At 42.1% G+C, this 27,456-nt stretch overlaps 1 protein-coding gene across 13 annotated transcripts in view; it reads right to left on the bottom strand.

The window, feature by feature from the left end:
• The window catches only part of DMD (dystrophin), a 2,142,101-nt gene that overhangs the window by 128,532 nt on the left and 1,986,113 nt on the right, over positions 1-27,456 (bottom strand). For 9 of the 13 annotated variants that reach the window (XM_062183372.1, XM_062183374.1, XM_062183379.1 and 6 more), the window contains one exon: positions 14,279-14,340. In XM_062183372.1, the coding sequence (XP_062039356.1) occupies positions 14,279-14,340 (62 nt within the window). Of the gene's footprint in view, positions 1-14,278; positions 14,341-19,910; positions 20,047-27,456 lie in introns of those variants that run through there. The other 4 variants (XM_062183380.1, XM_062183381.1, XM_062183382.1 and 1 more) reach the window with 2 other exon arrangements.

The raw sequence follows: 27,456 nt of genomic DNA, 5'->3' as shown, positions 1-27,456 counted from the left end.
CAGGGCTTTTGAGAGGATTAATGAGAGATACATGCTTATAGTATGGAATAATTTATACATTTATGACCTGCCAAAAATAAATTTGTATAAGAAGATGAACTATAAATAAATCCATAAATACATACATCAATAAAATTCAGATTTCTTTTGTATTGCCTCAATCAATTTGCAATTACCTCTAATTGTTCAATGGTATCACCATTCTCTTTCATCCAATCTAGAAGGCATCCTGCAACTCTTCCCTTTTCTTTAAAATCTACCCGGATCTGTCACTGCTTTCAGGCAATTCTCCTTGGGTAAGAAAACTTCAATATCATGCTCCCTGTTGTTTCTCCCATTGTTTTCTTAAGACCCCCTTATCTCAATTAGCACAAACAAAGCAAGTAATATTCTTCCTCCCCAATCCACCTTAAATCATCCCATCAAATTCCTATTCCTAAATACAGAACAGTCAATGTTTTTCCCATTGCTGATCAAATGCAGTTTAAATTTCTGTAAGTCACTTTTTAAAAATATTCTTTATTTTTATTTATTTGAAGGCAAAATGATAGAAAAAGAGGGAAATACCAAAAGGGAGGAAAGGGGGGTAGGGAGAGAGAATCAATCTTTCATCTATTGGTTTACTCCCCAAATGCCTACAACAGCCAGAGTTGGGCCAGGCTAAAGTCAGAGGCCTGGAACTCCATTTGGATCTTCCATGGGGGTGGCAGAGAGCCAAGTACTGGACCCATCATCCACTGACTCCTAAGTTCATTAGCAGGAAGCTGGTTGGAAGCAGAGGTGGGACTAGGTTCCAGGCACTCTGATGAAGGTGACCCAAGAGGCTGCTCAACTGACTGTGCCACAACACCCACCCCAAGTCACTTAATTTACCCCAGCAGCAATGGATCGGGTTTTGCTTCAAAAATCTGAAGCAGGGGCCAGCACTGTGGCACAGCCGATAAAGCCACGGCCTGCAGTGCTGGCATCCCATGTAGCTCTCTGCTACGGCCTGGGAAAGCAGTGGAGCACTGCCCAAGGCCTTGGACCCCTGCACCAGCATGGGAGAGCTGGGGGAAGCTCCTGGCTCCTGGCTTCGGATTGGCCCAGCTCTGGCCGTGGTGGCCATTTGGGGAGTGAACCAGTGGATAGAAGACTTCTCTCTCTCTCTCTCTCTCTCTCTCTCTCTCTCTCTCTCTGCCTCTGCCTCTGCCTCTGCCTCTGCCTCTCTGTAACTCTCTACCTTTCAAATAAATAAATCTTTTTTTAAAAATCTGAAGCAGATTCTCATAGAAAAATAGTTATAATGACTTAAAAATAAGCCAGTCTTCTCTCAGTTACAAATTTGCTTGTGCTAGTACACCATCTGCAATATCCTGGCCTTACATTTTACTTTAACTATTACAAAATTCCTTCCTATAAATTTACTTTGTTCTATTCTCCAAACAACTTTTCCTAAGGACTCTGATCAACATTGCTCCTGCTACCTATAGAAGATACCATACATTTATCTCCATGGTTCCAGAGGAAGCAAACAACCTTCCTCCTCCATTCACAGTGTTCTAGATAAACTGTCTAACAAATGCGAAGCAACTGGAGTTAGTATAGAGAATAATAAAATCTAAGCTAATGGGTGAGTAATAGGTCCACTGAGGATGGATAAAAGGATTAGGCTTGCTTAGTTTAAGAGAAGAGAAAGCTAAGTCATCAGAAACTATTGATGCAATCAGGAGTCTTGTAACCAAGAGTCCTTCAACACAGGAAAAAGCTTGCACTGTATCAGAAAAACTGTGCAAGCAGTCTGGTTCAATTCATTTTGCTTTCACATTACTCTGAAAAGGAAAAACCCCCAACAAACATTTAAAAGAAAATGTTCCATGGTGACTAGTCATCAAAGATATGCAAATAATAACAATTGGATGGTTTTATTTTCCCTATTACAATAGCAAAAGTAAAACTACTGCTCCATGCTGGCATGGGCACTTTCATATATATTAAGAGTGTAATGGGTACAACCTTTTGAGAGAGCTTCAGGCAATATATACCAAGAAACTTAAAAACATTCATCTGCTTTGCCTCAGGGATTTCACTTATATGAATCAAACAAGGAAAAGCTTTATGCACAAAAATGTTCCTCAGGTCTTATTTAGTGCGGCGAAAAAACTGGAAACAATTGTGGAAATAATTATCAGCTCCATATTCTTTAATTGCATCTTGGCCAGAAAATGTAACCGAAAGAAGCTACAAGCCTTAACAGTGTAAGACCCTTGAAAAGAAAATGCTAACCACAGACACAAATGTTTTAAGATGAAGAACTCTGTTAGCCATCTGTCTCTCCAGAGAGTTAAGGTGAGGGTAATGAATATTTGCACAGCAGTTATTATAAAAATGAAAACTTATACCCCTTCATCATAAAGTTTCATTTCTGACTCAACGTGTTTGCTAAGAAGGGCAAAAGTTTTCCTGTAATATTGAAACTTGCCAAGGACAGTTGTCTTGTCACATGGAGACCATAAATATTTGGCAGAGGAAATGTTAAGTTTATGGTAGGAAACTGTTCACCTAAATTCATCAACTGCATTTACCGCAGGGTGAGCATTCCGCATGGATCTGCTGCGAACTGCCTGCCTATTTTCGTCCAGAGTGACTTTATCCTGCAACGTCACTGGCACGCAGCACGCACGTAAGGAGCTCGCTAGACAGATCGGCATCAGAACACCTCACAACAACTAGGTCAAAATGCCGAAGAAAATAAACTGGACGCAATCCTCTAAAAAGCAAATGGTACTTACTGCTGGGTTCTGAGATGGGAGGTGATTTTCATTTGCTTTTTACACTTCACTTCATCTTTTTTAAATGTGGGGAATGAGTATATACCAGAGTACCTCATAAAGTTTATGAAAAATTGAATTGAAAGAGGAGTTTATTTTGGCACCAAAAATTTTTGAAATGTGCACAGTTATTTCACAATATGTATTTTCCATGAACTTTTTAAAGACTCCTCATATATCATCAGAAAGCCAGTTTTTCCATAACATTTTTAGCCTGTTATCCTAAAGCTTATGATTCATAATGCTTGCACACTCTTAAATGTTCACTGAAACCAAGAACCCATGAACAGATAAGCTGATGACTAGATGGGGCTACCAGCACATCAGCATGTCTTTTCTTTGTCATTTAAATTCCAAATCCATACAGACACCTTTTGAAGGTTCTTCTCTCTCAGTAAGAATAAGAATAAATTAGTTATTTCTTTTAGGACAAAATTAACTCCAGAATAGCAGTTCACTGAGGTTTCTTAGATAACAAATTGTCAATAAAACCTACAACTTAGTTCATATTCCCTATTTATATTAGCATGAGGTTTTTTAATCCTGTATTTCTGGAGAGAACTCTATCTTTCCAGAGAGTTCCATGTTGCCACTTTAATCATCTGTCGTAGGAAAACATCATCTACACTCCTCTGTCTTGCTGAATGGTAACGTGTCTACTTCCTCAGCGAAATCGTTCTCCCTTGTTCTATTGTGCTTCCCTTGATGAATACTTATTTATTCAGAGGCTACCACGTGCTGGGCTCTGGTGACAAAGAGGAGGAAGACAGTTTCTGCTTTAAGGAAGCTCATTATTTAGTCCTGAGCATAAACAACTCTAGCACGATCATCAACTACACCGGAGTTCATCCTCAGTGTTTTGACTGCACAGATGACTGTTTTATTGCTACCTCCTCTTTCCTTTTTTTTCTTTAGGTCCATTTCCTTAGAGCCCAGGATACCCTACCAGCGTCTTATCTAAGCCACTTCAAACTCAGAAAGCCTTGGTAAAGTTTTTTAGGCTTTTTATATATCTCATTCCCTGTATATTGGCACAGACAGTTGGTGGCATCGCCATCTTTCTTTTTTTCCTTTAAGATTTATTTATTTGAAAGAGCAAGAGACAGAGGAGAGAGGGAGAAGAGAATCATTCTTCCATCTGCTGGTTCACTCCCCCGAATACCTGCAATAATCAGGATTCGTCTAGGCCAAAGCCAGGGGCTTCATCTGAGCCCTCCCACGTGGGTGGCAGGGGCCCCAGCACTTGGGCCATCAAACACTATCTTCCCAGCACAGTAGCAGGAAGCTGGATTGGGAGCAGAGTAGCCAGGAGTTGATGACATGGGATGCCAGGCATCACAGGCAGCAGCCTAACCTACCACACCAAAATGCCAGCTCTACATCATGGTCCGTGAGGTCTCCTGTACTTGAGTCACTTACTTGTTGGTTCTCAGACCCATTCTCTGTCCTTTGCATACTCTACTCTTTATCACACAACATTTTTCTGTGCCCTTACCAATTGGCTTCCACAGGAGCTTGGCCAAGAGTAGAGGGCAGGAAGAGAGGCGCCCCCAGGCTGTTTCTCCCTTTCTCATTCTGCCTCCAGCAAAAAGGTCTGGCAGTAGCTGTGTCTCCTTCCTGGTTCTCGCTCCCTCCCATCAACAACCCCCTCAGGGATCCCAGCTGGCCACAGGCTCCAGCTCCAGCGGGACAGTCCTGTGTCTGGGGCTCTGCTACTGTCCTGCAGCGCTGAGACAACAGAGGCCATATGCATTCCGTGTGGCTTCGCAAGTTACCAGTTTCCTGCATTAACTTCCCTCTGAAATAACTGGAATGGTCGATACCTTCTGACTAGATCCTGCTCCACAACATGCTGCAAGTCAAAAACCTTTGCACAACAACCCTCAACGAATCATTTTAATGGTCAACAAATCTTTCTATGGTCTCAGCCCTCCCTGCGTCCACAGTTCCTCTACGGTAAGGGTACCACGGTCATGTATTCGGTGTTTCTACTATTTGTCAGGCATTGTTTTAAAGCACGTTGCGTTGTTTCACAGGCTTTCTCCATTCTCTCCACATAACAATTTTTAGGCACCTTTATCTACCAATGCCCTTTTATGACAGATGAGAGTACTTCAAAAAGTTCATGGAAAATGCAATTAAAAGATTTGGGGGCAATAAAAATTTTGAAATCCATGCATACTTTTCTCATAACATGCACTTCCCATGAGCTTTTTAAAGGCCTCTCGTATGCCTGGATTTCAAAACAAACTTCCCACCAAAATAAACTTCTCTGTTAATTTCAGTGTTCTACAAACTCCCGGAAGCTTCCTCCTAAAAATGGAGTGTGTCATGCAACTTTCACAGTAACTTTTCATTGCCATGACATCAAAACACGTGATCAAGGGGTTTATCTCATAGAACAGGGTACTGAGCTGGTCAAGTACTGCTAATCTTTCATGGTGAGTTATGCATATTATGAGTATATATTTGGCAGTTTCCACAGGACCACCTAAAAATCGATGACGCACACAGCATATTAAAAATAACAAGAGGCCAACATCGTGGCACAGCGGCTGAAGCCTCTACTGATGATTCCAGCATCCCATATCAGAGTATCAGTCTGAGTCCCAGCTGCTCAGCTTCCAATGTAGCTTCCTGCTAATACACCTGAGAAAGCAGCAGAAGACGGCCCAAGTCCTTGGGCCCCTGCACCCATGAGGGAGACCTGGATGGAGCTCCAGCTCCTGGCTTCAGCCCACCCCAGCCCTGGCTGCTGCAGCCATTTGGAGTGTGAACCAGCGGATGGAAGACCTCTCACTGTCACTGTGCCTTTCAAAAGCTCTTTTACCAACAACTGTCCTCCACTACTTTGAGAAACACTACTCCAAAGGGACGGTCTCAGGAGAGTGGACATTTGGCTGAGCAGTTAACAGAACCACACTGCACACCAGAGCGTGAGTCTCCACTCCACCAGGTTCCAGCTTCCTGCCAATGCATACTCCAGGAGGCAGCGGGTGATGGCTCAAAGTACTTGGGTCCCTGCCACCCTTGCGGGAGACTAAGATGGAGTTCTAGGCTCTTGGCTCCAGCCTTAGCTGTTGTTAGCTTCTGGAGGAGAAACCAGTATTTGGAAGATCTCTCTCTGTCTGTCTCTCTCTGTTGTTCTGCCTTTCATATAAATAAATAAAAATTAAATAAGAAACTTAAAAGCAATAAATATGTCAGCCTTTTTGCATGACCAGAAAGCAAAATATAAAACTGATCACTTTCTCACCATAATTACTATTTAATAGAAAGTATGGATGGAATTTATAGATCTATAAGTTGCATGCACGCACATACACTTCTATATAACATTTGTCCCAGTTACATAAGTTTCAATCCATGAGGGGGCACAAGGACTTCCCTGGAGTTATGCAAGCAATCAAGACTGTGCGGAATGGCAAATTCTGAAACACTGTCACAGAATATCACCAACTCATAAATAAGCTAATGATTCATCCACTGTGTCGTAATAGAGTCTTTCAGAATATTTTTAGGTCATTTTATTACTACCGTAGAGGGTACGGACTTGAAAAACTCACTATCTATTTTATGTGAGTGTTCTGAGCGCTCTGAATCTCTTCCCAGCAAAACTGCAGTTCCCAAGAGACATACAGAGGTAATCAGACTTGTGTGCTTAAAAAAGAAATATTGGAAATGTCTGAATAAGAGCAGACACATTTTTAGATGGCTTTTCTCCGTGTGCAAAAATCAGCTTCTGCAGACCCAGCTACATAAAACTGTACACATCTAGCACTTGTGTCACTGCTGCAGGTGTAACCTTAGCGTTCCTATGATTTGGATCAAGTAAACTATAATTTGGCAGCCCGTTTAAATTGGAAACCAGTAAAAATCTGCGAGACAATTCTTTTTGAGTTTCCTTCTGAAATAAGCTTAGGGAGAGACACTTCAGAAATAGCTGCTTATTTATGTTCAACTAGAACCTTCAAATCAAGTTATTTGAGCAAGAAAAAAATAATAGAATATTTCATTAAAATGTCATAAATTTCTGACTTGGAAATTACAATTCTATTTTACAAATGGAGAAATCAATTGATTCTAATGAAAGCTAAGAGATTCTTTTTCTTTTTTTTTTTTTCCATGGGTAGGACCGTAGAAGGCAGAACATCTATAACAGCCTTAATGTCTTACATATTCTATTTTGTAAATCTCCTGTGCTAAGTTTGTCAGACATGGAATAAAGAATGTCATTTTGGGATTCCACAGCTTAGTTATACTGATAAAGTAGTTTCATAACTCATGCTAAGAGTAATGGGTGGGTATTCCTTTGAGAACAGTGAACTGGGAGTCATAAAAACGTGTGTTCTGGTCTTGGGTTCCTTATCTTCTACTACTCATATGTCAGTATAAATAGATCAAATCAAGCCTTGAATCTCAGCCTACTGAAGTACAGACGGAGAGATGGAAACAGTTGTTTCATGCACTGATTTAGTTATTTCATTTTCCAAATCAAAAACAGGAAGTACACTCATGGGGAAGACAGAACAAAGGATGTGAAACTGAAATTTATCTAAAATCCATGTCATATGCCAGCTAACTTACAGCTGTGTAAGGGTTAAGCACAGGTTATTTCTGAAAACTTGCACTCTGTGAATCGCTACACAAATGAAAGTACAACTGATATCAATATGATCACCCTATCATTCATCCCTCCATTCTAGCAGTGACAGAGCGGAATTATGGTTAAGCAGATAGAATTCACACAATCACAGCACACTTTAGCCAAGGGTAAGATCAAAAACACACTTTGAGAGATGGAATGATCACTGCCCAAGGTAATATATCAGAAAAAAAGTAAGAGCCAAGAGAAAGCAAGGGACTAGTCCAAGGTCATATCTAAGCTGGGAGGGGAACCGAAGTATCCTTTCCACTTCAAGGCATTACGGCAGTCGAAGATCAAAAGGCAGAGGTTTTAACACTTACCAATGCTCAAGGAACTAGACGCAACAGCCCAGCAAAACTAAATATTGAGTAGCTTAGTGGAGAACAGTTTCCTTTACAAAATATGCTGAGGACAGCTTCCTGATGCAAAAGGAATTCATAGTCATTCAGAATCCTGCCGTTTCTAATCTAAGAGCATCCTCAGGAGGGAACACTTAATGGAATGTAGAAAACCTATCAAAAGAGGAGGAGAATGAGCAAACACCTCCACTACTCCTTCCTCTTGGGCAAACAGGAAAGAGGCACAAGGATTTCCGTAGCAGTGTTCTTAGCTGCATTTTTAAAAAATTAATAACGTTACCCATCTATCTGGAAACTCTTAGACTCTTGACTTAACTAGTAACTCTCAACTCTGACCACCAAACTATCACACCAATCGCAAACCATCAGACCCTAAAACCAAGCTCTCATTTGAATATTTTAAAACTCTTTGTAGGCAACAGACAGGAGGCTAAGGGTCGCATGCAGATGGACTGCTTCCAAATCACAAGGGTTTTCAAGGACACTTTTCCGAAGAATTTCTACAATGCGCATAGATCCATTTGTGCAAATTGAAAGCTTTTATATCACTCAAGTCAGCATCATGCTGGATAGTGGGTTCCAAAACCCAGGCAAGAGCAAAGGAGCAGAATGAATACTCAAAAAAAAAAAATATGGTGATTTAAGGGCTTCAGTGGGAGGTGTACATTTGGCACAGCGGTAAAGACACTGCCTGAGATGCCCACACCCCACAGAGTGCCTGAGTCCTAGTCTCCTGGCTTCAGCTTGGTCCAGCCTTGGCTGCTGAGGACGTCTGGAGTTTGAACCTGAAGATGGGATGGCGCTTGCTCGCTCTCTCTCTCTCTCTCTCTGCCTTTCAAATAAATATTTTTTTAAGAAAGGTTTCAATGAAGGACAAGGAAATCGGAATAAGTAATACCAGAACATACAGTACACCTGGATATCCCTTGAGAGACACAGAAACACTCCCAAGGCTGGGCCAGAAGCCAGGAAATCAATCCAGATCTGGGGAGGAGGGGGCCTCAAGCACCTGATCACCACTGCTTCCCAGGGTCTGAATGGTCCAGAAGCTAGAGCCAAAAGCCCTGTGTGTGAGCCCCCCCCCTCCCCAGCCATTCCAATTCACATGCTAACTGCTAGGCCAAACACCTACCACAGTGCATCTGGGTTTTAAGGAAGTGTTCCAAACAGTTAACTTTCTGAAGCTGAGTGATTCTCTCTTCACATTATCCTATCTATCCTACCTTTACCTCTGTCTCCTTCAGAAACTGCTATTCCTGCGCTGTATTGATGGTATAACTAATGTAAAAACTTATAGTTTAGAGTGACACTCTGAGGGCACCACATAAAGATCTTATTGTATTGATAATGAATATACTCCCTGTAAGACAAAGAACTACTTTTTAAAAGTACTTTTAAGCAGCCCATTTTACATGGCGGGGAGGGGTTAATGTTTAATTACAATTGTAGTGATGAACTTACTGATCTACACGTACATTGTGAGAGAAGGACAGATGTTTAGCCATATAACTGCACTTCACATAAATCAATATTATATTAGTATTTCAAAATGAATTCCAGAGTGTATTACGATCTAACATCTACGGATTTTGTAAATGCCTGTTAGAGCTTTAAAAGAGCTTCAGGTTTTAAATTACCAGGATAACCTACTGGAACAAGAGTCTTTCCTTTACAGCTGTAAAAATCCTAACAGAAGGCGCAATCCACCTCATGAATCAAGCCTATTAGTACTTCGAAGGGACCATGAAGAATATACCCTCTCAGTAACAAATGGATGGCCCAAGCGAGTCTGGCGGGAAACATCCCAAGAGCTTCTCTCTGCTAGCAGCTTGCCTCGGTCAGACTCGAAGATGTGGATGCATGGCATGATCTTTTCCTATTGCCTGTTTCCCCAGAATGGGTATTTTTAAAAATGCTTGTTTATTTTTATTTGAAAGGCAGAACACAGAGACAGAGAGATCATCCATCTACTGGTTCACTCCCCCAATACCCACAACAGCAGGTGTTGGGCCAGGCTGAAGCCAGGACCTGGAAGTCCGTCCTGGTTTCCCACATGAGTGACATGAATCCAGCTACCTGGGTCATCATCTGCTGCCTCCCACTGCGCACGTGAACAGGAAACTGGGTCAGAGGCAAAGCAAGACTTGAATCCAAGCACTCTGATGTGGTGGTTCAACCCTGTGCACCCCAACACCCCCTCTAGAATGGGCATTTTTAAAAATAGGAATGATTAAACGTTTAGAAATCCATCTGTCTGCGGGGTCAGCCTAAACATACCTCTTGGAAAATTATAATCACAGCCAAGTTTTGGATACAATCTGCCCCACCCTCAGCCCAAAGTAAGAGAAAAACAAAATTCTTACATACTTTTGTCTATTACTCTCATTGTAAAGATATAAATAGTAGATATGAGAAACTTTTTTTCTATATATATCCCACTTACCCCACAACCATTATTTGACCACTGAGGGTAGTTACAGAATAATGCTGCAAGAAAATTATTTTTAAGTTGTTCTTAGCAACGAATTCTTCATGAAAACCTAAGACAAGGCTTTTGCCAAATCATTAATGCTATGCACAAAATTTTTTGGAGACTCAAATCCCTAATGACTGTCAGGTCAACACTGTGAACATTTCAATTCTTTCTTTACCCAGTCTTATTTTGTTTATGTGTGAGCCCAACAGTACTTTCATCATAATTCAGAATTTTCTCACAGGCACCCAGCCCAAAAATAAAGACAAAACACCAATATTTCTAACATTTCATGAAAGTCCTCTCTAAAAAGCCATCTGAGATCTTTTGAGAATAATACAAAATTAATTCCAGCTGGCGCTGTGGCAGAGCAAGCAAAGCCGCCGCCTGCAGTGCCAGCATCCCATATGGGCGCTGGTTCGAGCTCCGGCTGCTCCACTTGCGATCCAGCTCTCTGCTATGGCCTGGGAAATCTGCAGAAGTTGGCCCAAGTCCTTGGGCCCCTGCACCCACATGGAAGACCCGGATGAGGCTCCTGGTTCCTGGCTTCAGATTGGCCCAGCTCCAGTCACTGTAGCCATTTGAGGAGTGAACCAGTGGATGCAAGATCTCTCTGTCTCTGTCTCTAACTCTGCCTCTCAAATAAATATGCTTTTAAAAAAAAAATTAGTACTCTCCTCTCTAGCACTAAAATTTTTTAGAGGTTTGCTTTCTTCTGTGACTGGACACATTTTGAGACCAAAAATTCATGAAATGATCTTCTTGTGTTTAAAGTTACTTGCCAAAGTCCATGAAAATCAGCATGTTCAAACATAAATTCCTTCCCTATATGCATGTGGGCTGTTAGTGTGCAGAGCTATCCATGCCTTTCTGTCATGGATTCTCATTGGTTAATGGCACCTACTGGGACACTTCAGAATGGGTTGAGGGTACTGTGTTTGAATATTAGTTTGGATGTTGATGGTGCCCAAGGCCCTGTATCTTTTATGGTTCTGAGCAATGCAGATGTTGCTACCATCCACCATGCAGGTTGGTTGCTGACATGTCACTTGTGAAGCACGTTAACAGTAGGCCCTCAATAAATGTGTTATGTTACTTTGTGAATAACCACTTAGGTATAGCCTAAGCAGCATGTGACTGTACGAAAGTACCAGAAATATTAGTCTGAAAAATTAGAAAGTAAATTTCAACAACTAGTTCATTTGTAAGATATTTATTATGAGACTAGCAAGAAACAGAAGTTCAAAGGGGACTGGAATTGATCACACATTTATGATAGCTGTATTCATTATATGCAAATTATACCTTTGCTTTAATGAAATATTAAGATTGTACCATATGAGCATTAAAATCCCCTGTGACTATAAAATACTGTATCTTTCAAATTCAAGTCATTTGTCCCAAGTCACAAGCCAGGCCAGATTACCAGCTTTGACTTTACCATTACATCCAAACTACGAAGAAACCTTTAGAGATATGATTGTAAATGTAATTGCTATTGAAGATGCAAACACCTATTCATTGATAGTCCATAATTAGCTTTTTTATCAATCATGTTTACAATCTCTCACTGTAGAATAATTAAAAGTGCCTGGTTAGAGAATACAATGAAGAGAAAATATGGCAGTGGAAGGCTTTCGAAAAAAAGCAGGTTATAAAACAATGTAAAATGCCTATCTGCAGAAGAAATGTCTAAGGAAATATACTAGATTTTTAACCTTTATTTAACTCCAAGAGGGGTACTGAATTATATTTGCTTTTTCTCCTCTTTGTTAGCTTGTTTATACCTTTTAACTTAAAAATTAGAAATGTTAATATATTTTTATTATATAGTGATATAATTATACTGATAAATGTACTATAAAGAAATAATTTATTGAAATTTTTTTGTTTCTTTGAAAGGGACAAACACAGAGAGACCTTCCATCCACTTGTTCATTCCTCAAATGCCAGAACTGCTCTCAACTGAAGCTGGGACCAGGAACTCAACCCAGGTCTCCCATGTGGGTGGCAGGTACCAAAGTACTTGAACCATCACCTGATCCCTGCTAGGATGCACATCAGCAGGAACCAGAATATGAAGCAGAGCTGGGCCTTGAACCCCAGCACTCTGACATGGAATGTGGGCATTCTAAGCTGCATCTTAACCATTGTGCCAAACTCCTATCCACAATTATTTTTAAACAAAATTAAAATATTCTAACTAAAAACAACTGTGACTGGAGTGGGGAAAAAGTTAAGAGTAAATCACAGGTAATAATCAGGATGCTGGGGCCTGGCACTGTGGTTTAGTGGGTAGAGCTGCTGCCTGCAGTGCCAGCATCCCGTATGGGCGCTGGGTTCGAGTCCTGACTGCTCCTCTTCTGATCCAGCTTTCTGCTAGGGCCTGGGAAAGCAGCAGCAGATGGCCCAAGTCCTTGGGCCCTGCACCCTCGTGGGAGACCCAGAGGAAGCTCCTGCTTCCTGGCTTCGGATTGGTGTTGCTCTGGCTGTTGTGGCCATCTGGGGAGTGAACCAGCAGATGGAAGACCTCTCTCTGCCTCTGTCTCTCTGCCTCTCTGTAACTCTGCCTTTCAAATAAATAAATAAGTCTTTAAAAATAATAATAATAATAATCAGGATGTTCACAAACAAGTGGAAACCAGCTCTTTAATGAGATTCTAGTTTTTCCTGAACAATCAGAGGTCCTGATGGTCCCAAGCTAGGAAGACCAGCTTGGCCAGCACCATTGTTTGCAGCTTCCAATGAAGCCCGTCACCCACTCATTTGCCAAAATGCAAGCATTCATTTCTCACCTGTGGTCCAGCATTATAGGCTGAAAACACTCTGCAGGCACTGAAAATGTAGCACCTGAACATTAGCTGATCCCAAATTCCCTTACATTTACTTAAATTTGTAAAAATTTACACACTCAACTACTGGAGGGACATGACCTAATGACTTGAAATGTATGGGATGTATGAAGGTAGCAGAACTATAAGTGACTCTTTTTTATGCTTTTTATTTGTATATTTTAGACTTCTTAGCAGAAGTGTTTATCATTTTTAATTAGAAAAACAGTTTAACAAAACAATTTTTTGGCTAATAGCTCTTCCCCTATTCCTTGCTGTCTCAATAGGTACAATTCATTAACCAGTGGAAACCTGCGACAGAAACACACCCCACGTATGTCTACATGTACAGAATTTATGGTTAAGCACTGATTCCCATGGGCTTCATCATGCAATTTTAAGCCCAAAGATTTCACCTCACGCATTTTAATCTAAAAATTTGTCCATCCACAAACATGTGTAAAGCAGAAAAGAAATGACTAACTTTGAGTTACAGTATTTTTTAAACAAAAAAGTAGCTACACTGGAAGAAAATTCATTTCCGAATATTCCCAAAAGACCTAAAGTGACAGAATGGACCATCGTTGTCCAGTGTTAAAAAGATCCGTGTTTTCTCCCTTATTTGTATACCATGTGCCTGTTCAAAAAGTTCCAAGTTACGAGGGGGAAAAAATAAAATAAAAACCTGTCAAGGTCTCACAGAAACACAAAACAAGCCACGGTAAATGTTCATACTCATGACCTCAGAAATTGTGAGTCCCAGATAGACAGCCAAAGATTCCTTTACGCGACATCTGTGGTCTGACCATAGCGCTGTCTTGCTTTCACACGGAAGAAATCAATAAGAATCACTTGAAATAGTTTTTGTTCTTCATGGGAAAAAATGTTGTAAATTACAAGTGTTTTTCCATTCGTTCTGATAGTAAAAGAAACTACAAAGACCTATAAGACGTCGCAGATGTGTTTGGCTTCTCGGGAATCAATGACACTCTAAGTGTCTGGACAAAAAGCATGCTGACTGTCCATTTTGAGAATCAAGGTGCCGCTGCCGTAAGCTGGTGATACATTTCTACAACAATTGACTGGCATACCACAAACTACGTCACTCTCGAAGGCACCCATCACTTAACCTGGAAGAAACACAGCCATGTCCTTACCTAAAGACTGGTAGAGCTCGGTCATTTTGGGATGGTCCCAGCAAGTTGTCTGGGTCTCATGGCTGAAACAGAACATAAGGAGAGACTTTAGAATTTACAACGTGTAGTAGAGAAAAGGAACACCGACAATGACGACGGGTTTGCTTTGGAATCACTCGGCGTGTGTACTTCCAAGGTCTCCATAGTACACTGAACAATGTTTAGCTTGCAAGCAGAAAGCCAACCTCCCCCCCGACCCCTGCCCCAGCTTCACTTTCAAAGGGAAAAGCAGCATGAGCATTAGCCGGCTCCAGAATGTGTTTCCTTTTTGCACCCACAAGCCCGACTGTACTTCTCCTATGATAAAATTGACCTTGTTATGCAATCAATAATCGAAGACCAGGACTGATTCAGCCATCTGATATGGAAAATACAGAAAGCATCCTGGTAATTGGCATTTGACTGTCAAAGAGACACTGGATGTTGGTTGACTAGATACACATCACTTCACTTTGCATTTGCTCTCCCTGCCCTTGACACTTTGCTATTGCTCCTTCGACATATCCAGACCCCACAGCCTTGATACCTGGACTTCATTTCAGCTTCCACAGCACCGGACGAACACACTGACCTTCCTCCCATTACTCATCACTCTGAGGCCTTTTACGCTCCGACCGCCACACACCACTACACCCCTGTTCTGTTGACTTGGGCCTGAATAGCACTCACAGTTCTCTTGCACTTCTTGAACTGTGGTTGCCTGCTATCAGGTCAGGAAAAGAACAAAACACCTTTGTTCCTCACTCAGTTTCCATGAATAAACCTGGGAGAGATAATTACATCTACTTTTCCTTACTGTGGCCCATCTATATATATATATATATCACCACAGCATCACATTTCGGGGATTCCATGAAGGGCTTTGAAAAAGTAAAAGGGCAGCTTTGAACTGTATATCGGTAGGGCTTATTTGTCATCTTTTTGGAGGAAGGGTAGGGAGGAAGAGAGGAGAAACAGCTCAAATTTGGGCACCTGAAGAGGAGTCTGGAGAAGCAACGATGCCCAGTGGCTTCTGCACAGGTTATGAATTTTAGGGCTCTGCACCCTACCAGCCGTGATATTTAGGGCAAGCCAGCTCACCCAGTGGAGTTAAAGGAAGTGGTAGGTAAGTGATCAGTACCTTTTGGTACTTAATATGCGGTCATTTATGTTATCGTGTGACCCCCAAAAGCACCATCCGTTAAAAGCCAACCTTGTCTTAGTTGATTACAATATCGATGTAGCTCCAACTGCTGGAATTCAGTCCAGCCTAAGGAAGACCCTTCCTGAAGAGCCACATCCACACTCAATGTGCATTACCTCCATCTGGAAACGTAAGTAAACAAGAAGAAACACTTCAAGTGGTTTGCTCAGTCCAATAGAATCATAATCTCGCAAAGATATGGAAATTACCCCAACAGTCCAAGTTCACCGGCCGGTCAGTGCTTGAACCCTGAAGGCTACTAAAATCAACTTGCGAAAAAGTCCACTTGTGAAGGACTGCTTCACTCTCCGCCAAATATGTTGATTTCTGATTTTCTTCTCTACGGAGAAGATCGGCATTTGAGGAGCGTGAGAGGGGCTTATCAATGGAGGGAACGAACCAGAGCGACATCCAAGTGTTAAGGACTTGTAGGCAACCCCATGGCCAAGCTGGTTTATAATCTGGAGAAGGGGTAGGCGGGACTGATACTTTATATGCACAGCACAAGGAGGCTGCAGCTTGCAGCTTCATGGAAAAAGTGTTGCTTGTTCTTGGCATTTTTTAGCTCGGAAAGCGATTGTGTACCAATTCTGTACACAAGTGCAGAGCAAGGAGAGGTTACTTTCTACTGAGACCACCCTGCATTCAGGCCTCCCCCATGCCCAGAGGTCATCCAGATGTGCGCACCAGGGACAAAGAGGAGAGCAGAGGACACGTGCCCACTAGGCACACTGCGTAATAACAGGGTCCCATCAACAGGACGTTCGAGAGGACTACTGTAGCATCTTTAACAGATCTGCAGAAAAACGTGTGGCTGAGCTGATAAACCCGACCAGAGAGAAAAGCCACCATCTGGAAAGGACTTCAAATGGGAGGAACATGGAAAAGAATAAATTTGTATCAAATGCAACTCTAAAAGCAATGAGAAGCAGAAACGTGCATACAATTTACAGGAGAATCCCACATGGAGAGAGAAAATGCAAGCTTCGTGTAGTGCCCCACCTCCAAAAGGAAAAGAATTCTCACGACTGTTGGCATCAGTATATGTCTACCATTTTTAAGGAATTTATTTTGGAGGTTAACATCATGAAAAGGGTTTTAGAAATTATTTTGTAATCCACCAGCCCTTAGTGGAACTGCAATGTCCTTTAGTGGCAGACAGAAGACATTCTATGGCCCCCAATCCTATTCCTCATTTGTCTGTTACTACTTTTTGACAGGTACTTGTCTCCTGAGTCTGGGGGACGCGAACAACAGATAAACGAATTGCTCAAATAATTCCCCGGCCCAACCTGCTGTTACCTTCTTCCCCTCCAACACACCAGCCTTTTATTTGTAAGCAATGCAAAGTAACCAGAAAAACAGATTTAGATTTCACCTTGGCAGTCTTAGTTTCACTTCAATTGCAAACCAGTATTAAGTGAAAGAAGTGAACTCAAGTGGAAAGAAGAAAAGAATGAAGAGTGTGACTAATCCGCGAAACTAGAAAAATCATCTTTTCATCATTGAATGCTAAAAACGCTTGGCAACATAGCTGAAAAGCACTGGGAATTTTTGGTAACTGTGTGATGAACCAATATTCCCTTCACGATACATGGGTATTTTCTACCTGTGCCGACTCCAGAAGCTGTGCCAGGATAGACTTGACCCCCAAAATAGACAGGAAAGATGAAAATGGAATGGATGAAATAGTAAGCACCAATTTGCATAACTCATATCTCTCGTCTCTTTTGCAGAACAAACCGATTTTTTTGCCTGTGATCAAGCCCCATTTTGCAGCTGCGTTTCTTACTTTGTGCCTGTCTTTGAGAACACCAGAGAATTCTCAGGAACTCCAAGAGAAGCAGCTCACACTTTACTGGGTATGCTGGGAAGGGGGGAGGGTAGGAGGGTGGGTGGGACTGTTTTTGGTAATTGTCTCTTTTGTGCACCACACTTTCCACATCCGGATACACACTCCCTAAGCACAAATCCAACCAATAAAGAGATTCTGAAACCTGTTCCCATGTTAATGGGTCCATCTTTGTTCAGCTTTCCTGAAAACAATGATGCCCAACAGAGAGATTGCAACGGTATATACATTAATACAGACATGGGTTTCATAAACGATCTTTAAAAAAATGCTATGGATTCTGATGCTGCCTGTTCCAAAGTCTGGCATCAGATGTGCCTCTCTGAGCCATCGTCAAACTAAGATTTCCCTTTTTTTATTTGTACAAATCACAGTAAACTCTCCTTTGCCTTTTTATTGGAGGCCGTGATAGGAACCTGATGCAAATTAAAACATAAAATCACTGGCTATGACAAAAGACCCCAGCAACATCTACTTGTCAATAATAAGAAATTAAAACATTACTCCACTGAGCCCAGGGCTGACCTAATTTCCTAACACACTATTTAAATTTTCTCTCACCTTCTTTAGTTTCAAGTAGTGTGCAAGGTTATTATAACTGCCTCAGAGCTGTTCCTGCTGTCAGTGCTGGAAGACGCAGACTTATTGGAATTGCTCTTTTAGTTTCTTAAAAACAAACATTAAACACTTAGAAAAAGTAACAAATATCTACTGCTCTCGCTGGGGAAATGGCAGTTGCCTAATTAAAATAAGATTTCTTCTGCCACCACTGTTATTTGGTACTGAAAATATTACGAACAACTGCCTTTAAAAAAAAAAAAAATATATATATATATATATATATATATATATATCTTTCCACTACTTCCCAGGGAGGAAACTAATCGCTATGCGGCAATATAAAAAGGTAGCATTCTCTTGTGATTTGCAGAGGATTAGAGTTTGGCTTCATATATAATCTGGAGCCCATTGATCCACACACACAAATGATTTCCCTTTAATCTGCGGATCAGACTCTTTCTAGAGGAACCTAGTCATTTGCATGCTGAATTGTTGAACTTGGCTTGCATTGCTGGAATATTGGAGGGGTGGAGATGAGAAAAAGTGTCTGCTACTGTTGGGAGGCAGCTGGGGGGGTGCATGTGAATCTAAGTATCAGAAATCCTAGACTAGCTCCCACTTCTTGTTCCGTGGATGTTCAACGTTTATTCTGTTTGGTTCAAGCCAGGGCAGAGATGATTGCCTTGGTGGCTGTTCCAGCTGTTACTTGTCCTCTGTTCTATTTGCTTTTCAAGGTTTAACTCCCACCCACCCTCAACTTCGGCCAAAGCAATTTCACTTCAGGGTCGTGTCCAATCCAAGACCAAACAATGATCACTGAAACCAATTCCACGGTGATCAAGGGTCAGAGACCTTTCATATAACCCTGTTGTTTCATGCGCTCCTCTGCTTCTCCAAGAGCAACTGTATCCTCCAAAGAGGGGCTTTGAAACAAGGAAATAAATATAGGTTAAAAAAAAAGAAAGAAAGAAAGAAAGCGTGTTGGGGGTGACGAGGAGAGATGACTGGCAAACAGAAACCGAGGGGCCACGAAGAGCTTACTGGGCAAGGCAAAGAGTGCAGATTTCACTTAGACTGGCTCCCCACTTCAATCCGATGGACTGTTTCTGCTGCTATTGAGGCATTTTATAACACCACGTCTCCCTCGGGCAACTACACCCCAGGCTTCAAACTTAACTTCAAATTGAACTGAGATAAGCGCCTGCCCTTTTCACTGCCTGATCCTTGTGGGAATGACAAACTTTGCTCAGACACAACCACAGACACCTGGGGACAGGTGAGAAGGACACCCCAGAAATGACTCCACGCCCGAGCCCAGAGGACAAAAAAAAAAAAAAAAAAAGCCTAAACAAACCAACAGCCAGCCGCTCTCCCTCCTACCCCCCAAAAACCCTGGGTCCTCTTGTGAAATCCTTGACTTGGGGCTCTGTTTTTCCTCTTTGCTGATTTCCACAAGTCTTGGGGGCATGGAATGAACACAGTAGAAAATGCAGCGGGAGAAATGTCAGATGGAATCCTCGGAAGAAATCAGGCAGAAAGTTGACCTTTTGGCACTTGCAGTGCAACGGAAGGTAGAGCGGGCGCGCGCCCCTGCCTTCTTGAGGTCGAGAGACGATTTAGGGAAAAGCCTGGCTCGCTCACGTCCACACCGGCAGCCCAGAAAGGAGCTGAAAGCTCCCCGGTGCTAACCTCGGCGTGAGGAATGTGCTGTCCCCTCTGGGTAAGGGGAGAAATCAGTTTTTTTTTTTTTTTTCCTGCGAGCCCGTCCCAAAGGCTGGGGAAGAACCTCCCCGCGAGCCTGGCGCCGGGGGGAGAAGCCCGGGGTCGCACCTGCAGCGGCGCCGCGGGCACTCGCGGAAGCGGTTCCCGGACGCCCGGCTGCCCCGGGTCCAGCCGCCGCGCCTATCCAAGTTTTGGCCGGCTCGGCTTGCCCCTGCTCGTGCCACAAGTGCACGGACTGCGGCGGTCGGCGGGGCCCGGGGCCGAGAGCCACTTACCCTTTGAGCTGTTCCCTCATGGCTGCAAGGGCTCCGCGGGCCGGGGCAGGCGCGAGCGGAGGAGTGAGCTTCCCAGAGCCGCCGGGCTTCCCCGAAAGTCGAGCGCCGCCGCCGCCCAGGCTCCCAGCCGAAAGCACTGCGGAGGAGCCGGCGCTGGCTGGCGGGCGGGCGGGCGGGCGAGCGGGCGGGCCGGCCGGCCGGGGAGGGGGCGCTGCGGGCAGACGGGGCGGGGCCACCCCGGGCTCCGCCCCCACCTCGGTCCCGGGGAACCCGGCTCCCGGGGACTGGGCAGTTTGGGGCTTTCAAAACCGACAGGAAAAGGAATAAAGGGGAAGGGGGGTTAAGGTAGACCGAGGAACCTGCAAGCCACACACCACTCTGCTGGCACCCCCTTAAAACCTCCAGCAAGACTACTTGTTGCCTAAATAAATGACCTAGGTGCAAATGACCTCATTGGCAGATAATTAGCGTGTGGGCTTGACGTTAGAAAAGGAAAGAAAAAAAATCACATGTGTTATCCCCTCCCCCCAATTGGAGATTACAGTAGTGGGGCAGTAAGGACGTGAAATTCAGGTTGGTCTCATCTTGAGCTAAGCGAGTCTCTTAAGAAACAGCAGCTGTTGCTGGTATTTGGTAGTGAACCAGCCCACAAAAGACCAATCTCTCTCAGTCTCTGTCTCTCTCCATCTCTCTCCCTCCCTCCCTCCCTCCCTCCCTCCCTCTCCCTATCTTTCCCCCTCCCTCCAGCACTGGAACAGACACCACTAGCTATGGTGTTGCATGGTTTGGCCTTCCAGTACTCCTTCAGGAAAATCCGAAAGGAATTTGTTTCCAATAAAACATTGTACTGGGTAAGTTACAGTGCCTGGACAGTTCAAATAGTTCTAATCTCAGAGTCTACAGTATGATGATACAGGTTAACTACACACAATTATTTCAAGGTTGGAAATGTTCCAAAAAGAAGAAAGCCTTCATTAGCACAAGAATTTTCCACAGCCTTCACATAATATCTTAGATTAACAGTGTAAAGAGTATTTTAGGATGAACGCTGTTAGCGTTTTCATCTCTCTTTATCCATTTATTTTGTTGGCCTGCTGTTCTTTTTATCTGCTTTCAACCGTTTGCTTTTTACTCTCTCTTCTGGTTGATTCATTCCACTTCAGTCTACAGTTGAAACTTGTTCCCCTTTTTTCTTTTTAAATATCCCCCCGCCTTTTTTTTGTTGCTGTTCAGTAGATTTTCCCCTAGAACGTTGGAGCTGAAAGGACTAGAGACATCAGTCTGTCTTTGTCATATGCCACAGCATGGCAAAGAGGCAAAAAGTATGCGAACAAAAGCCAAAGGGGACGCAGGTTGCTTCTTCACCTCTAACAAACCAAATAAACATGTTCAACATTATCACTAAAGATGTGTGCTGTAGGGCTGCTTGGTGTTGCTATTTTAAATCAAATAGGCACTACTTCGGGCATTTTTCCTATAAATTGAAATTTATATTGCTGTCCTATTTCAATTTTGACCTACCAGTGCTGCTATTATATGGGGGGGGGGGCACTGGAATTTGATTGGGTGAGGTTGTCTTTGAGTAGCTTTTAGGTCTGTCCCTCTTGACAGAGGGAGAGGGATTGGCATCCTGGGATGAGGAATTAATGGCCTTTGAGTTATTCAGAGTTATTCTCTATGTCAATGTGGCAAATTGCTTAAATACTATTTATATGTAATTCAAGGAAAAGACAAAAACCTCATGGTATGAACATTTGCAAATATTAGCAGTCAGTGTTAGGATTTATAAGAGGGTGTGGTGAGACAGATTTGTTTGTTTTACACATTTAAACTACCTGCTCAAGGTGCAGTACTTCTGATATACTTCCATAAACTATAAACACTCAAGTCTAGAAAGCTACTGAGAACAATTTATCAAGAAAAAATGAAAAATAAGAAATCACTATTCAGATTTTTTTTAAAAAAATTGACAGATGGCAATTCTCAAAAATACATCTTAAAGTTTTTTTTTAGGCTGGAGTTATAGGCACTTGAAGACTTGTTCCCAAATCTTGATGGCATTTTAGAAAATACGGAGAGTGTTATTAACAAATGACATGGCATCATATCAACTGTTTTGCTGTCAATTTCAATGAGATTATGAATTATGCTTTTTGGGAAGGGCATTTAGAGAAGACCATAACAGATATATATTTATTTCACATGTAAATTACGTAGGGATGCCACATACACATTAATAATAATCACTTATTGATGATAGGTGTTTCTTCTATACATATACATAGAGAATAACTCTCTGAATAACTTCTATTTATTACTATTTTGATACAAACCACAGATATGAAATGAGCAGAAGTTCTGCCCCCAGAACAAACTTAATTTGAAACCCTAACTCTAGAAGCTACCATGAGTTTCTTGTCCCCAGTACCACAGATAGAACGAGGCAGTACAAGGAAGGGCAATAAGGGATCAGCTCCATGGCTTTTACTCTTGGCTACCCTGCTATGTGGCCACAGAGAGACATGGCTTCTTCTATTGTGGAAAAACTGTGTTTTCTCCAGTGTGCTCATAAGCAGTCTCACTGATGGCTGACAGCAGAGGAGAGTAACTGGGCTAGAAATAAGGGAAAAGAAGGCAGGAGATGGCGTGAGGCCAAAGAAAGTGCCCCTACCCTGCCCTGATCTTTGCAAATGATGTTTTCATGATACTCTCCTTAAGTGTCCCTTTTGAATGTACCACCCGCTTCTCCCAGGACTCTACCCGAACAGGGACACATCCAACCCAAGCTATCCTCTGAAGCAAGAGCCTGGATGTTGAATGGGGACTACTGACAGAAGAGAAATTGAGCTCCACCCATTGGAGCTTTCGGGAAAGCAGACGACTCATTCATTGGACAAACATTGATAGCAGCATCCTCTGTAGGCCCACAAGGAGCTTCTGGCCCTTTGAGAGTAAACACAAAGGCAATCCAATAATTATGAATGGTGATACCAGCTGGTGTGAAGGTGAAGAGACTGTAAACAACTTATTGGAAGCCTTCAATGGTCTGCTTGACTGTCATGAAAGAATGTCAAGACAGGGATCAGAGAGCTAGGAAAACTGACAAGGGCCTCAGGTGCCAATTGACAGTATGACCTGAATCCTGAAAGGACTGGGGAGTTTTAAAAAGATGATATAATTTAATCATGGGTGTGGCTATATCAGATTGGTCCTTTAGAAAAATCACCTGGATAATGGTGTGTGGGCTTGATCAGAGGAAAGCCTCTAGCATTAGGAGTCCAGGTCCAAGGTGACTGCATTATAACGAGGACTGGAACTACTACAGCAGTAGTACAGGGGTGGAGAAATGATCAAATAGGGTAAAAATCAGTCAGGAATCTTGACTGACTGGATGTTATGTATGGATGAGAAAAGTTCTAGGGCAATGGTCCTCAAACTTGGCCATCCCCTGGAATCTCCTGGGGAATATTTTAAAAATTCTGATGCCTGGGTCCAACCACTCTGCGACTGAGTCAATCTGGCCTTGGACAATGAGATTTTTAAGACTCTACAGGGTGGCTCCCAAGATTGGAAGAGTAGCGTTCACCAAGCTAAACATGTCAAGAAAAGGGAGCAGAAGAAAGTGAGGGGAAATATGATGAATTCAGTCCCGAATGAGGTAGATGGTGTACAAGTGACGTATAAGTGAAGGTTTCCAGAACTCGGTTGGACATCTGAGTCTGGAGCTTCGCAGGAAGATGTTTGGACTGAAACTATGGATTTGAAATATCAGTGTTGTGGGGGTCTTGGGTTTGGATGCACTCATACAGAAGAGGATGTGAAAGGCCAACAGCAGAGGTCAGGCTGCTCCTACCACACACTGACACTGCATTTGACTTTCCAGGTTGCTTGTGGTTTCCATGGTAGCCTGATGTTACCAGTGTAAAAACGAGGAGCAAAATGGACAAGAGAAAAGACAAGGGATGGGTTGCACTGGGCACTTGCCTGGGGATGACCCTGAGGTTTTTTTTCTACCCACTAGGGTCCAGCTTCCCTCTAGCCCCCAGTGTCTATCTCAATTGCTTTTTGCTCCCTAGCCAATCTAAAGTATAACGTGCACTGCTTTGTGAAAATCCACTTGGAGTATAGGAATTGTGTCAATTAACCATATTACATATTTTATAGTAAAATATCAACACTTTGGTATTTAGTAAACACAGGAATTTCATGTTTCTGTTTGCATGGTACAAGTATTAGGAACAGTCAATCAGACATATAACAGTTGCTTACAATGCTGGTGAATCATTACTAGTTAGGGCAAATATCATGGCATATCAATTAAAATATGTCTAACAATCCTTCTAGATCAATCTGCAAGCAATATCTTCTGAATGTAAGAATCTCCAGCCAGTTCACATTAACCAGCAAATGAAGAGGCCTCTACATTCAGACACAGAGCACTTCACACCCACACAAAAGCCTATTTTTCCAGGCCCTTCCTCTGCAGGGAGGCAGGGGGAGCCAGGCTGAGGAAAGTTCTCTGAGCCAGCTGCCATCTAAGCCAGAGATTTCACCAGACAGGTTCCAGATAAAGTCAAACTCCGCTTCGCTCTCCTGCAGTTTGCTTTCAGCCCGATTTCTGAGAGCCTCCCAAAGTCACCTATACCAAGTCAAACATCTAAAAAGATGTGAAGTTTAGCATCTTCTCTCAAATAAAGGCACACTTCATTAACCTCACAGGCCGGTAGCTGCTGCATGGCAGAGAATTCAGCGTACCTTATTAGCCTGCCAGCTCTAGCGCTACCCTACGTATTGGAACCAAGGCCACCTCCTGCCAAAAATGGATAACTGGTTAAGGTGGTTCAAGTATGTCTGACTACCACATTGCTGATCCACCTTAACAGCAGCCATAACTGTTCCACTGGCTTTCCCAAATGATTGTGCCAAATAACAGGAATTTCAAAACTAGGCAGAAATTCTGACACTCCGCAGAATCTCCCTTCCTCTTCAGCTACAAATAAGGCTTTGTATTCGATTAGACTCACAGCAGGTGAAAACCCCAATTAGTGAATTCATTCTGGGACCTCTTTCTACCTTCCTCCCACACAGCACACTTTAAAAAAAATTAGGGGAAGTCCCAGTCTTTTCTCAAATCACAAGTAAATTAACCCTTTGGGACTCACCCAACCAGACCAGTGGCAGCTTGAAGACTTTCCACTGGAAAATGAGAGTGTGGTGAAACATTCCTCCTTCTTGCCCTCACAATGAGGGTTACAGGAGATTATACTTTACCAGATTCACCATTTTCTTCCAATCCATAAATGCTCTCAGATTTTCTGCTCAATCTAGAAATTACAGCTTTTCTTTCTATCTCAAAACTCGCAATGCCAATATTTTCTAAAGAATGATTAATGGACAGTCTGCTACATGAGAGAATTACTTTTAAGTTATGTTCTTATTTTGGTGTATTTGAGGTAAGAAAAATATTCAGTTTTAGTTTAAGCAGTATGCTTTGGCCTCAGGAAGTGTACAAAGTCTATATTTCATACTTTGTAAATATTTATTTGTCAAAGGAAATTCATCATTGGACAAGGATAGAGGTTTGGTTTGAACATTCAAGAAAAAAAACTGAGACAGCTTTAGTTCTTGGAGTGATTTACTTATACTTTGTCAACTGCTTCTCTGGAAATAATTCACAACTCAGTTTTATTTATGGGCATATGATTAAAAAAGAGCAGCTTTGTCTTTTTTAATTGTTTTAGTCCTGTCACTTTTCTTGAAACAAGTCGTAGGACTTATTATCCAGACGAAAATACTGAACATATATCAAATAGTAATGCAGCTTTTAGAAGTAGTCATCTGTTACTGTCAGAGGTTCATTTCATTCTGAGTCTTTTTAATTAAAATGCAAAGTTCGACATACATGCCTGCCTAAATTACCCCTTCCCGAAATACTAGAATTTCATAAAAATATTAAATGCTAATGTAACTATTATTAATACTTATGACTTGGTTCTTGAGATGTGGAAGAAAGTAAACAAAAGAATTACCAGTCAATTAGGGGAACAAGGAAGTCATCCTAAGTTGAAACTGATAAGGAAAATGTAATATTCAAATGCTACCCATGAAGACACGAGTTTTCTTTTTCCCTTTGAGATGGCTATCTACAAGAATTATGCTCTAGCAAAAGCAGCTCTCTTAATCGTCAGCAAGCATAGTTGTACATTAGAGAGCAGCAGTAGGGTGGAAGGGCAGAGCTTCCAGACCAGTTCTGCCCCTTAGAGGCCAGTCGCTTAACCCTTTCCAGATGAGTCACTTAACCCCTTGGGAGCTTTTGCTGACTCATCTGTAAAACATGGATACTACTGCACAGGGTCACAGTGTGAGCCAGAATGACATAATGACTTTGAATGGGATTTGAAGGCTGGGGGAGGTTGTGTTAATGCAAAGTAGCCTGTCAAGCAAGTAGGATTCCTTAAGAGCAAACCTAGTATGTTCAGGAATACTGTGAAGAATATAGCACAAAATAAATTCAGCACAATTACTTTAGCTTTTCATCTTTAACTTGTATGAGGGAAAATAAGAGGTTTAAGAGTTTCAGTCCTTCCTCTTTAGCAATTTGCAAAATGGACCTGACCACCTTTTTTTTTTTTTTAACATTCAAAAAGGAAGCATGTAGTAGGAAATTCTACACACAGACAGGAACCCATACAAGGGAAAATGGAGGGGGAAAAAATGAAACACTTAGTGATCTGCCAGGGGCTGAATCTTATTCTCTAGTTCTGGCTGAGTTTTGTCAAGGCATCTGTAGAAGCTGAAAGAGAAATATGGATGCAAGGAATTTGGATTTATTTACAAATTTCCAAGAAATGTTTCTCATATGCTACCTAGTCTAAGTTTCTCTAGTAAAGATTTCCCTACGGTAATGTCTTTAAATGGATGCAACCATGGTATATTTCTGGAACACGCCCATACTTCTTTGCTCATCATGCAAGCACTACTCATTTTTCTTTACAGTTAGTATAAATGGGGAATTGTTTTGAAATTGACATGGAAAGACACAAACCTTTCAACATTGCAATCAGGTTCTTCTACAAGGGGGATCCAAAGGAAATATAGCCTATCCTTAAGAAGTTTATAATCTAATAGGGGAGATAGACTCATATATGACTATGACATCAGACAGATTTAAATAAGTAAAAGCAAAGAGAAATTAAAAAAAGAAGCAAAAAGGTAAAAGTGATTAGTTTGACCTCTTGGGATTAGGGCACATACATTTCAGTTAAGAACCAAGTAGCCTTGAATCACCAGGCTTCATGTGTCCTGCTAGTTTATGAAGAGATGAAGCAAGTTTCTTAAAGTGCTTCTGTGAGCTAATCTCCCATGTCAATAATTTACTAAGGCACGGCTTTTTAACTGTTAACATGCTGCTGTCTCATGACATTAATTTATGCTGTTGAGGAACTCAAAAATGTATTAGACCAATACTGGATTTTATATTTGGCAAGGCTAATTAGCAGGAAATACTACTGTCCTCACTAGGATATCAAATCACATTCTTGAGTAA

The sequence above is a fragment of the Lepus europaeus genome, chromosome X (assembly GCF_033115175.1).
Source record: "Lepus europaeus isolate LE1 chromosome X, mLepTim1.pri, whole genome shotgun sequence".
Taxonomy (NCBI): domain Eukaryota; kingdom Metazoa; phylum Chordata; class Mammalia; order Lagomorpha; family Leporidae; genus Lepus; species Lepus europaeus.
The sequence above is the reverse complement of the archived record's forward strand: the minus strand, read 5'-3'. Positions and strand labels throughout refer to the sequence as shown.